This window comes from Solanum verrucosum, unplaced genomic scaffold (genome assembly GCF_900185275.1).
Source record: "Solanum verrucosum unplaced genomic scaffold, falcon-dt-bn FXZP01000183.1, whole genome shotgun sequence".
Taxonomy (NCBI): domain Eukaryota; kingdom Viridiplantae; phylum Streptophyta; class Magnoliopsida; order Solanales; family Solanaceae; genus Solanum; species Solanum verrucosum.
In genome coordinates, this window is record NW_026020430.1 from 1,235,575 (window position 1) to 1,248,702 (window position 13,128).

Sequence of the window (13,128 nt, forward strand, 5' to 3'; positions counted from 1 at the left end):
CTATAGTGGTGTGCTTATATTAAAGGTGAAAATGGAAGCTAGAATCAAAGTATAATGCACAATGAAAATTATCACCAAAATTGCAAAATGTAATTTCCTATCTAATGACATAATTCAATTAACTTCATGTCATAAAAGACCTTACCTTTCTTTGCTTCCTCCCCTGTGCATAAACAATCTGTTCCAAACTACTTTTTCATCTGTTGTGATAATTAAGGAAAAGTATCTTCCATTTAAAACGGCTATGGAAATATAAACTTAAATTTCTTTCTCTCTTTGCTACACTGCTACATAACCATTGTTACCACTTCACTAGATTCTTTTTTACCCAAAACTACAACTAAACTGGATGATGCCAAAGGTCAAAGAATGTTGAAACCAAACCCATTCCTGTAAGGCTTTGCGAAAAGATAAATCAAGCCTTGATGTTTAGTAACTATAATCTAACGTTAGGTTTCTTCAACTCGTCTATAAAACAGGACATACGCTGCTGAGGTTTTGATCTTGTCCTTGCTGATGGGAGACACATGGCTGTCATCGAAGTCATACCACCGATCAGCACCTTGCTACATTATTAAGAAAAAAACACAGGTTAGAATATTTGAATTAAATTGGCAAAACTGGAAAGGTTCTTTCTTGGATAATGAAGATGCATGACTAAAGTTTAAAGTTCAATATACAATAGAGACACATGCAAATACATAAACTGAACACACCTACGAAACATGATATTTCTAAATTTGCCCTAGGAGAGAGGTACACTGACCCTGACCCCCCACCCACCCCTCTCCCCAAGTGCTAGTTTTTTTTTTTTTGGATAAGCTGAAGTTTATTTTAATATATTGCGAGTTAAAGTTTTATTAAGAAATTGTACAAAGATAATGCTGCAGCAAATACAAAAGAAAGGACTTGTTTTTACATTACATATTCAGGGAGTCTAACAAGTCCAGCATATCATGCAAATCCAAAACTAACTTCCCTTTCATCCAGAAGTACAAATTTTTGCATACATCTATACTGATCATTAGTATTCCAATTTTATCAGGTTTAAAAATTCCTATTTTACATTAGAACAGAATCACAAAAAAGCAAAAGAAGGTATTCAAAGTAGCAGCACTACTTACATGAACAAACGCAGTATAGTGACCCCCTCCCATGCTTCCATAATGGTTGCTAATTGCATAAAGCATATACCGATAGGAAGATTTTCCATCCTTGTAGGCCATATATGAGGATAAATCGAGATCATGAGTGGGGAAGTCAACGTATGTCTCCAACTTGTTCTTTATAAACCGGCTGTATGAGAACCTCTTCAGGTGGATGACCAGAATTTCTGGCAGTCTCCAAAGATCCAACTTCTTAGTGGCTTGGCGATGCTCCTTACATCCAGGGCAGAACCTAATGTTGGATACGAAACAGAAAACGTTAGGCAGATCATATTCATACTTCCAAAGTGAATGACACAAAAAAATGATTAGATGATAAAATAGAATATTAGAACTTTTGCATGAAAGAAGTCTTTTCACCCGATGAATATGACTGTCATTGCCAGAAGTGGCCCTGGTAAATAACTGAATGTCATTATCTAAAAACTGTATATAGTTGATTTCAATATACAAGAAACAAAGAGCTACACTTGAAGCACAATGTGCAGAAAGTCAATAGAGGTGTTAAGTGACAGCATCAGCCGATGTCGTCATTTCTTTAACATAACTGAACTAGAGGTTTGAAGGATACTGCTCATGCCATGTTACAAAGTCAAGGTCCAATTTGGTTGAGGCTAATAAGAACAGTTATGCACCATAAGCAATCAAGGTGAGGTGAAGAGTATTGACCTAATTGAAATAAAATTTTGTATCATAGGGACAATACAGTTATGTAAGTACAAATGTTGAGGATTTATGATTGTTAGCACAAACCAAAAAAGAAGCAAAAAGAGAACCATTTCAAGAAATCTCTGAACATTCATATGTTATAATTTATCAATATAAAACTTGTGTACAGATGGCGTAAAATCACAGAAGTGAAGGAGCTGCATACTTACCACATATCTTCTGGCCCTAGAGGCTCTTCCTTCAGAAATGCCTCAAGACATTTATACAGTGAGACAGAATCTTGAGGTCTTTTGCCAAAAAAACCAGATTTGAAAACTTCTGGCAGTGAGCTGAAAAGGCTTGTATTGTATTTTTCAACCATTTTAGGTGACCAATTTACAAGTACATTTAACCGTCCAGGGATATCTGTGGACTGTAATGGCTCATTCATTACAATCTCAGCACCTTTAGCGATTGCCTTATCATCTGACAGATAAAAATGAAATTCCATATCTAAATGTTCGGCAGCATTTTCCTCAGCAATGCTCACTGGAAACCCATTTACTCTTTTGTCATCAGGTTCCGTTTCTGTACATACTTCAGTAGAACTTCTATCAAAATTATGCTCATCCGTCTGGGCTCTATTTTGGACTAAGAATGGTACAAGTAACTGCAGATAAAGACTACAGACATCAGATCCTTTAAGAACTCTACCATGTGCGGCAAGTGGAATACCAAATGCCTTCCAATTTGATGTCAGCTTCCCGTATATATAATGCCTGCACATGCAGTCTTTATTAGATTGCTAGAATGGGAAAAGGAAGCAAGGAAAAGATTTTTTTTTCAAAGGAAATATCAGCCATCTTATTTAATGAGTCGTGGAATGCTACGAGATCTTTCCAGCTTAACAGATCAAAAATTAAAATAGCAAAAAAAAGAAGCAGGAAATTCCACAGCATGAACAACTCTAGTAGTTAAGATGCATTAAAAAAGCAATAGTTTCCTTTTTGCATCTTCATGATTGTACACATAATCTAGAAGGATAACACACATCATTTCAACTACATGTTGCTCCAAGAAACCATGTACAGCAATGATTTGTAAAGCATTAAGGTGAGGCGAGTTGAGACTCAGAATGTTCAATACTACTAGATATCCACCTCACTTTTACTTTATACAAGATGCAAGTATATGGGAACTTTTTTTTATGGGGTAGATAGAATGTTCAATACCAAATGCTTTTTTTTTCCATGTCAATAAAGTATATGGCAACTATCAAAAACATTCTCTCTACCCCATAAAGGAAGGGTTAAGGTCTGCGTACACCCCACCCTCCCAAAAGGTCTGAGTACACCCACCCTCCCAAGACCCCACTTGTGGGACCACACTGTGTGTGTTACTGTACAAGTATATATGGCAACTAACAACCTACTCTTTCAACCATCTTGAGTTCAAGTTACCATGATCAATCACCCACTCTCCATAGTAAACTAGTAGATTGAGAACTTTTTTGGAAAAGGCACTTCATAAATATCCTAATCTTAACACCCCAGGCCTTAGTTCAAGTGGTAAAGATTGAGAGACTTGTGGCTTATGTCACAAGTTTGAACCTTGTTCTATACGAACTAAGCTTGGTATTTAAGTGAGAATGGTAGGAAGAGGGGACCATTACCCCCAAGTTCAAGGGTTGTGGTTGGTCCCAAGGGTGGCCCTAGAAGGAGTTCTTCATCACCAAAAAAAGAAATATCTTAATTTCATGAGTTGGCTAAAAGTAAAAGGATATTTGAATAACAATATTGTAGTTCTTGGCCATAGGAACACCAATATTGAGACTAACTGAAACAGTTGAAATTGTTTGTATGATATTATAGAAAATTTGAATATTGAATCAAAAGAAGCTATTTTACCTACACTCCTTAGTGAAGCTTATAAGCACAAGTGTAGTGATCCCAATAAGATAGATCATACCAACACTTTCAATGCTTTCCGAAGTTATGATAAAGTTGTTTGTTAGACTGTTCAGTGAATCTTTTTTATTTCAATTCTTGATAAGTAGATAGAGTAGTCAAAATTTGAGCAAAGATGAATTCCTAGCAGCTGAGAGGGGCAACCACCAGAAACAAAATAACCTTCATTATGATCTTTAGATAGTGGCATAGTGCTTTCTACTTCTATTTTTTTCTCACAGAAGACAGTCTAAAGTGAATGCTCCTTCCTAACAAAAGACTAGTTGTAATCTCATTAACTTAAAACTGAACATTTAGAAATACAATGAATCATACATCACTTGCTCTAAAATTAAGGTAAATTTGATATTTTGGTAAGTAATTCTTTAACCTAATAGTTTCCATATTTGCCCTTCTTCAAAGGATTGGTTGTGAGAATAATGTTGACACATAAATCTTTATACTACATTACTAGTAACAACATATATCTTCTGCAGAAAACATTTTGTCAATTCTTTTAAGCAATTGAAATCATAAAGTACACCCACAACCAAACCCTGCCACCAAGGTCGGAGAGCCTTTTTTTCCAACTTATGAAACATAGATGTGCATGTATGACACGTCCGTAAATGACTATTAAATGTTTGATGAACTTCAAAGGAAAAAAGATAAATGCACAAATTATGAGTAAAGTCAGGACATACTCATCAATCTGTTGATGTGTAAACATAACCAAGGGGGCACCTTCAGTACCCTTGTGCAACCGATAAGCAACAAGTCGGTCACCATCTCTTATTAAAGACAATGAATCGGCTGGCTCCTCAAGATAACGTATAATGCGGTTGTTGTATATCTGTGACCAGTAAATGGTGTAAGAGCTAGAAATAGAATTTTATTTTGGAAATACGGGGGAAAAAAGGAAACTACTAGACTATCAGACAAACCGTATATAAGAGCTGGAAATAAGTTTTATTTAGAAAACAGGAACCAAGCAACTACTTGAAATACATAGAGACCATTTCTCTTCTTACTGGAAACTGTGCACTAACCTCAGCCACCAAAAGGGTCTCATCAGACTCCAAAGAGCATGCAGTGCTCAAAGCACGAATTAGATCTTCAAGCTTTCCATCCTTGGGAACAGTGATTGTAAATGTAGATATCTGAAGATCCCTGCCACTTTTTATAACTGTGAGAGTCATCGATCTCATAGATGTAGATGGCAGAGGCAGTGACAAATACATGAATGGATCAAACGTGATGGAGACCTTTTTGCAAACAGGACAGACCAATGTGGAGCGATATTGACCCTGCAACAATTGAATAAGCTCCGAGAAATAAGACTACATGAAAATTGTATAAATGCACAGGAAAAAGATTCAGATTAAGTAGACGTCTAAATGCTCCCAAGGGTAATAGGCAAATCATGACCTGCTGGAAAACATCAACTCCAGGCTAGCATGCGAGCACCTCGACTAATGCCACGAGGTACCTACTACCTGCCACCAACACAGGTACCGGGTAACACTATCCAAGAAATCACCTTGTGTTTTTGCCTCTGCCGGGATTTAAACATGATACCTCATGGTTGGCAAGTCGCAACTCACTTTATTGACCACTAGACGTCTAGACCACACCCTTGGGTGCTAGAGTCAACTTTATTATACACAAAAAAAAAAAAACCTAAATAATAAGAAGACGACAAGCTGTCCTCAATGTGTTGTAGTTGGAAATTATCTTAGAAGTGCAAAGCTTTATCTCACAGCTGATTGGTCTAAGATGAGTCTAGAGATTATATGCCAACCTAGACCACATAATGAATAAATAGATCAATACCTTCCAAACACATAATGCCTATAGACTGCATAAATGTCAGCTCTCTTCATAAGGTTCAAATTTTCATGGGTTTTCCGGATAAGGTAGGTTCAAATTTTCATGGGTTTCCCGGATAAGGTAGGTTCAAGTTTTCATATAATTGAACTTGTAAAAGAATACTCACAAAGACATTTAAAGGAAAATGCAGAGACCATTTAGAGAGAAGGAAGCAACACATATAAAACTAATTTGTTTTGATATAAACTTGAATCCAAAATTCATCTCTTTGTTTTCTCAAAAAATAAAATCATCTATGTTCAGGATTACATTATAGAAAATTTTCCTTTTAAGAAGATCTGACCCAATTTTTTGCATTAACAAATAGTATAAGAATTCACTAAGCAGTCGTTTGGTTGGGAACAAGTTATCCCAAGATTAGTTGTCCTTGTCCTGGGGTTAGCTATCCCGGGATAACTTATCCCACCATGTATATGTGATAACTTATCCCATCACTATGATATAAATGGTGGGATAAGTTATCCCAAACAAGATACAAAAACTTTATCCATCACTATGATATAAATGATGGGATAAGTTATCCCAAACAAGATACAAAAACTTTATCCATCACTGTTTTCTTATCCCATCACTATTTATTTCTATTCCTCACACCAAACGACCCCTAAAAGTATAATATGTTTGAATCTCAAGATAAATTGTGTCAATTTCTTTTGTAGAAGATAAATAACGCAGAGAATCTAGACAAAATACTTAAAGCATTTGAAGCAAGCTTTAGGAATACTGGTTAAACTTTCCCAAACAGTTGGGATATCATTCAGTATAGTTCCGGATATAGTAAAACATTATACCACTTCACTTTTCTTGCTTTTCAAGTAAATGTTGAAATGAAATCAACGATTTCCAACTTTTGGCAGTGAGAGACAAGATAATTTTGGATGCTAGTGAGATAAAATGTTTCCTACTTCTAGTGAGATATGAGAAACCACAGTCAGCTACTCACTTGGCACACGTCCACTATGATGGAATCATTACGAGCCAGATGATAGTTCCAGTATTCATCAGCGATTTCTTCATCTGGACGATCATCTCCATCCTTAGCTTCAACATAAGGTTTATCCTTGACGCGGTTCAAATCTTCGTGGAGTCCATCCAATAGAAAAGCTAAGACCTCCTGCAGATACATAAGGAATTAGATGTCAAAAGATGCCCACAAAATGAGAGGGCATGAAAAGCGAGCATGAATAAATGACTTGAACTTGGAAACTAAATCCAACAGGAAGGACTGAAATTGGACCTGAGAATCATGCTGATTGAAGCCACTGAATTGAGGAGCAAAATGTGAGAGCTTTACTTTGAATGTTCTAGGTGCCACAGGACTAGCTCCAGGAGCCCATAATTTCTTCAGAAGGTCACCAAAACCAGAGGCAATTTCTCCCTGAAACAATTGAAAGAGAGAAACTTAGGCAAAACAATGTGTAAGGAGACAGAATAGAGCACAATATTTAGTGGGGGGAAATTGAGGTGGGAAGGAGGAGGAAAAGTAAAAGAGGTAAGTTTATTTTCCCGTGTTTGGTAATAACAAAAAGTGGAGAGATTGAATATCCTTCAAGCCAAAATTTCTTAACATCTACGAAATTGAATGGAATGGAATGGATATGTTTCTTTTTTTCTACTTTTCTCAAAGATAACCAAACACAGTTGGAGGAAAATAATGAATTCTTCACCTTGGAGTAATTGATTCAATTTCTCTTTTGACTTCTCCAACCAAACATAAAGAGTTAAGGGATGTTAACATTGAATTATTCAGAGAGAACTGAAGAAAACATCTAAGCAACCTGCAATGATCTTGAAATACTCAAAAAACATTGCTTACTTTCATTCCCAATGGGTTGTCATGATTTATTTCTCTCTTGTAGTCCCCGAGAAAGTAATCAACGAGCTTTGGCGTGTGTGCAAGGCACTGGAGAGCACTGTTCATGAAACAGGTGTTCCCTAGATTTTGCAATCCAGTCAAACCCAAGGTACCAGCTTCACATGAACCTCCAGAAAAGGATGAGGAACTGCTCCTAGTAAGATTAGAGGTTATACCACCGCCAGAACCATTCATCAGAAGGGAAGAACCATTAAGGTATGGCACTGACATCTCATCCTTTTTTGCTTTATTTTTAACAGAATCTGATAACCCATAAACCTGCAACTCCAAGAGCAGCTGCAAAGCAAAAAATTAAGAGCACAAAATAAGAAGTCTGTCCAAATCATTCCTTGCTTATTGACCGTACGAACCATTAAACACATAATTCTAGAGTCACTTATAAGACTGTAAGATGACCAATAACCAACTAATGACTTGAATGATAATGGATTACTACGAAAGCTTAGGTAATGGGTAACATACAAGGAAAAAAAAGAAAATAAAACAGTAAAAACTTTGGCATCTTTCTCATTTGTTTCACAGGTACACAATCAAAGGAAACACAAAACTAATCAATGATGATGAAACAAACTTGTAATAACTTCCACAAATGGAAGAAACAACTACCAAATATTCCATATTTTTGTAATCATATATCCAGCTAAAAGTAGAATAAACTAATTCACTCATTAGTTTGCCAAACCAACTGGTTGTAAAGCAGATTGTTAAATAAACAGTCTCATTTTGTGTGTTTCTCTTGTCCCACGGTAAAATAGAAGAGCTAAATCTTCTTAAAGGGTACATGATTCAAACTGCAATGAAAGAGCACATCTACTTCTATTGGATGAACAACTCCAGTATAACCCCTAACGGATGTTCAGTGCGGCGGTTAGGCAGCCTTAGACGAAAGAGTACAAAGGAGATTCGCATAAAACTGATTTAATGGGCTAAGCATTGATCCATGCCCAAGAAAAAGCAAACACTAACGTAGAAAACCAAATGATCTCCCAGTATGCTGGAGAAAACTCCTTTCGTCACTTCAATCCTAGATGGAGTTTTAAGTGAGCATATTCATCAACTTAGTCACTGTAACCCGTTCTATGAAGCAAACACTAGTTAAAGAAATAGAAGAATCTGCTAAAAGAACTTAATTAGAAAACAACCAGAAAAAAGTTTAACCAAATTATTTTCTAATGAAAAACAGAAAAATAATGGCAAATGCTGCAGAAGCATTGGTGGACTTTTAATTGGTAGTCATGATTATGACAGAGTTGGAACTACATACATCTTGCTCTGACTGCTTCTGAGAGTCCTTGATCATATTATTATTTTCATTTGAAAAAAACAACGCCGTCTGCCCAGATAAATCCCAAATCCTTGACTGCAGAGAACCAAAATGCCATTAATCTTCTCAAACAGACCCTTGCAATTGATTAACAAAAATATCAGAACTTACGGGTTCTGTATCCACACTAAAAATTCTGTAGGCTCTTCTAAAGCATTCAACTGTATTGTCCTGAATCAAATGTGAGAAAACAAAATGTTTAAACTAGACTCTAAAGGATATAAAGCAGTACAACTGAACTCCAAAGCATAGGTGAAGATATATTGCAAGATAAAACAAGAAACATCGTCCAAAGAAAAAAATGCAAACGTCTAATATGCAACACTTTACAAAATGTAAACAAGTTATTCCAATTACTTAGTAAAATGAGGTACTATTGGAAAAAACATTTTTATGAACACAAGCTGAGGCAATAAAAGGACAAGTTGACACTAACATGTTAAGAGAAAAAAAAAAAACTCAAATTAGCATCAACATTTGGGTGAATGATAAATACGAAGTAGCATGGAAAGATCACGAATACACAAATTCTTTTGGTCTAGCTTCACATGTGACCCTTTTCTCTAATTATTTCCTATTAGTTAATAAAATATGAAATTCTCTAGCTATTTTACATCGTCACACTTCGATGTAGTTTCAATACACAATCTCAGCTGAATCAACTAGCCTAGTTTATTCAAACCAAGGTTTCCTCTTAGCCTTTAGTGATCAAGAAAGAGAATTTGTTAATATAGATAAAGGTGGAATATCAAGGCATCCTTGAGTTATGGTATATAGCTCGTCCAAGCTATTTAGGTGGTATAAATGATTCTACTACTACTTAAGATGTGAGATTACTTGTTAGTTTTAAATTAAGAGGATAAACCTGTAACTGAGTCTACTATGTTATCTTGAAACTGATTGATTACAAACTACATAGTTTCTTCTGCTACAGAAGTGGGAAAGGGTGGGGGTGTTTGTATCAGTGTACCAATTTCATGTCATAGCTACAGACGTACAAAAGGATATATTAGCACATATTGCTGAATGTTGCACCGTTTTACATTGTTAGTTCCTGTCTATACAATTTAACTCTAGAGTAATTTACTTAGCTAGAAAGACAACACAATGATGGAAAAGTGTCCTTGTATCATTCTCACAAAGACTCACTCTCTAGAACTCTCGTTGTCGTCATAATTTCCTGATGAGCAATTTTGGAATTGGGAATTACAAATTACAAGCATCAAATGCTTCAAGTGAACTATATAAATAGCAATAGGATTGATATCATTGTTTTACGAATGCATGCAAAACCGAAAATTACCATGCAAAATTTATAGTCCACTATATCAGGAAATAGATAACTATCAAACTAATGTACTTGTCATCTATTTGCAAAACTCAACACAACAAATTGTGTGCATTGATTAACATTTAACTATAAAACAGAAGTGGAAGAACTTTATCAGCTATTGCCCTTCCTAGTATTTCATGTGAGGATGATAATACATGGATTCATGCATAACACTTGTTCTTAAAGTTGATATATTGAGCATTGCCATCTTAGTTCCTTCGGAAAATTTCAACAATCAACATTCAACAGTAACAACAAAAGTGATGAAAAAGAAAGCCAGCTTCTCAAGGAGAGGGGGGAGGGGAAGGCAAGGGCTATACCGAAAGATCATATGATTATGCACTCTATTAATATTATGATAGTATAAATCTCATTGGAATGATAGATGGAATTAGAAATTGAACAAGTTATTTTTAACCTTTTTGCTTATCCTGACTCCTAAGGAACTGGTTTCCCGCGAAACAGAAAGCCTCAGCTGTAAAGGATAGACATCCGCAATATCCTCATCTGTAGCTGAAAAGCTTTTTCCATTCTTAGCAGCAACTTTAGAGTTACTGTGCCTGAAATATGAGGGAGCAATTCCAGTCAAACTAATCAGAACTCTAAAATGAAGAGATCAACTTTTACATAGTTAGAAATGCATGAAATTATTAACGTGCTAAATATCCAGTTACTGGGATCCAAAGACAGATTCTGTTTCTTAAATGTGAAAACACCAAAAAGGAAAGTGAAATAATCAGTTATAAGTTACCCTCACCCCAAATAGAAAAAGAGAGAAAGAAACAAAGGAAATAAAGAAGCATTTTAAAGTTAAAAGAACAAATGGTGGTGTTTCAGAAAGAAATTATAAAATGTTTTATACATTGAGCTTCCATATACACTAACAAGGCATTTAACAAAATATATATTTACAAATCGGAATTGTCATCCAACAAGAAACCACAATGAAGTCTCGAAAGGCTTGAGGCCTCTTTGATGTGAAATGAAAAAGTGAGTGGTCTCAAAAGCAGAAGAAACCAACAAACTAACTGCAAGTGGTTCTCAGAATGTTCAACAAACTTTAGTGTAAATCTTAATAAGAAGATGTTTCATCATACACATTTCAAGGAATACAAAGAGAACAGAGTTCTAAATACTAACCATTTGAGTGCCTGCAGCCACATGTCGCCGGGGACTAACGCATAGTCCCGGCCTGATACCCCAACTTCACCATTCTCCTGACTCTGTGATAAGGATTCCTCCTCTCTCCTCAAGTTAAATGCGATGTCTGGGCTAAATATGTTGTTAATGAGTTTCATTGCTCCATAAGATGGAGCTGGTGCTACTGCATACAAGGTAGCCGACTTCCCATCTGATGGTGCTGAATCCTGTGCCTCCTTCCACCACCTATAATGACAAACACACTTTCTCAGGTAGTGCTGTAAATGTATATGTGCCTGTGGAGCTTGTGATATATGTGTGTGTAACACTTTGATCCATTCCATGGAAACACACGGAGACCAAAAAATCTTACCTAGAAAAGATACTGCAAACAATAACTTCTGGAAACTACCGTCTCCAGGCTATTTAACCCCACCCTGCCTACTAAAACATTCTCTTTCTTCTTAACAACCAGTCGCAAGCATCAATTTTCTTCTTTTCTTTCACGCTTTCCTCTACCCCTACTAACCACAGAGCTCGCCACTGATAAGAGCTTTTTATAATAAAGAGAAACAGCATTTCAACAGACAACATACGGTATGATAAACCTATATCTTATGTAGAAGGAACAATTTGTCAACTTCTTTTGAGGTTTACACTATTAAACAGATAACCAACACTTTCAGATCTCATTAGCACTTCCCCATACTACTTCTCAATTATTAACAACATAAAAAAATATAACAAAACCCAAAATCCAAGACTATAACTTTCTTATGCTAAAGTTCACACACACACATACGATTCGATCCAAAGGCAAAGAGGTGAGCAAAAATCAACAACATTGATTAAAAACCAACAGTAATGCAATGTACAAAGCTCATACAATCACCAATCCAAATGAAACTAAAAAAAAAAAAAAAACACGATTTGATCCAGCAGATAACAAGTGATTAAAAACCTAAAACATCTCAATGTACTAAAACTAATACAACTACCAATCTAAACAACAAGTAAAAAAAAAAAAAAAAACTAGCTCTAGTTTCAACTTTCTCGTTATCTCATGGGTGCAGATATATCTCTGATTCAGATTCGGATTCAGCTGAATTGGATCAAACCCACATCATAAAATCAACTCATGAAAGCAAACCCGGAGAATTCAATTCCTGATTATAATCATTAAATTTTTTTCCCAATCCTTTTGTGTTTTGCTATATAAACACTTGCATGATGAATGGGTCAAGGAAAAGAGACAAAATGGGGAAGTGGGTTTACCTGTAGGGAACGAAATAAACTCGCTGGTCATCTTTTACAGAAGATTCGGTCTGTTGCTGTTGAGAAGAATCCTCCGATGAGTTATCCATTTGTATAGACGGAATTCTAGAGAGAGAAAGAAGGTAAGAGAGAGAAAGACTCGGAGTTTCAGAAATGGCGGAAGAGATTTGCAGCAGAAAAAATGTACAGCATTTTATAGGAATGAGAGAATGGCGGATTTTGCAGAGAAACAATTGGAGCTTTTTTCTGTGAAGAGGATTCAGGGGAAAGAATATTTATGAAAAAATACAGAAAATAATTTAATGCTTATATATTTAAATTTTTTTACACTTAAATACTTCACTTAATCAAATAATTTTCTACAGATTTGCTTAAATTCATAATTTCACAGAAAAAAAAATAAAAAAAATAAAATAAGAAAAGTTATAAAGACAGATCAGATTGATCTTGACTGTACATATTATCTTAATACAGCTAATTCTATAATATGTCTTTTTTTTTTCTTTTTTTTTTTCCTTCTTTCGTTTGTC

General features: G+C 35.5%; 1 protein-coding gene across 1 annotated transcript; it reads right to left on the reverse strand.

Annotated features, from left to right (window-relative positions):
* Positions 1-212: 212 nt before the first annotated feature.
* On the reverse strand, positions 213-12,870 carry LOC125807418 (ubiquitin carboxyl-terminal hydrolase 8). The gene is made up of 13 exons (XM_049487129.1): positions 12,599-12,870; positions 11,324-11,569; positions 10,602-10,743; positions 8,962-9,021; positions 8,791-8,886; positions 7,467-7,802; positions 6,888-7,028; positions 6,594-6,764; positions 4,810-5,067; positions 4,465-4,613; positions 2,045-2,593; positions 1,125-1,398; positions 213-566 (listed from the first exon to the last, which is right to left on the reverse strand). Exons 1-13 carry the CDS (start codon positions 12,685-12,687, stop codon positions 450-452), a joined length of 2,628 nt encoding a protein of 875 aa, XP_049343086.1. The 5' UTR covers positions 12,688-12,870; the 3' UTR covers positions 213-449.
* Between the last annotated feature and the right edge of the window lie 258 nt (positions 12,871-13,128).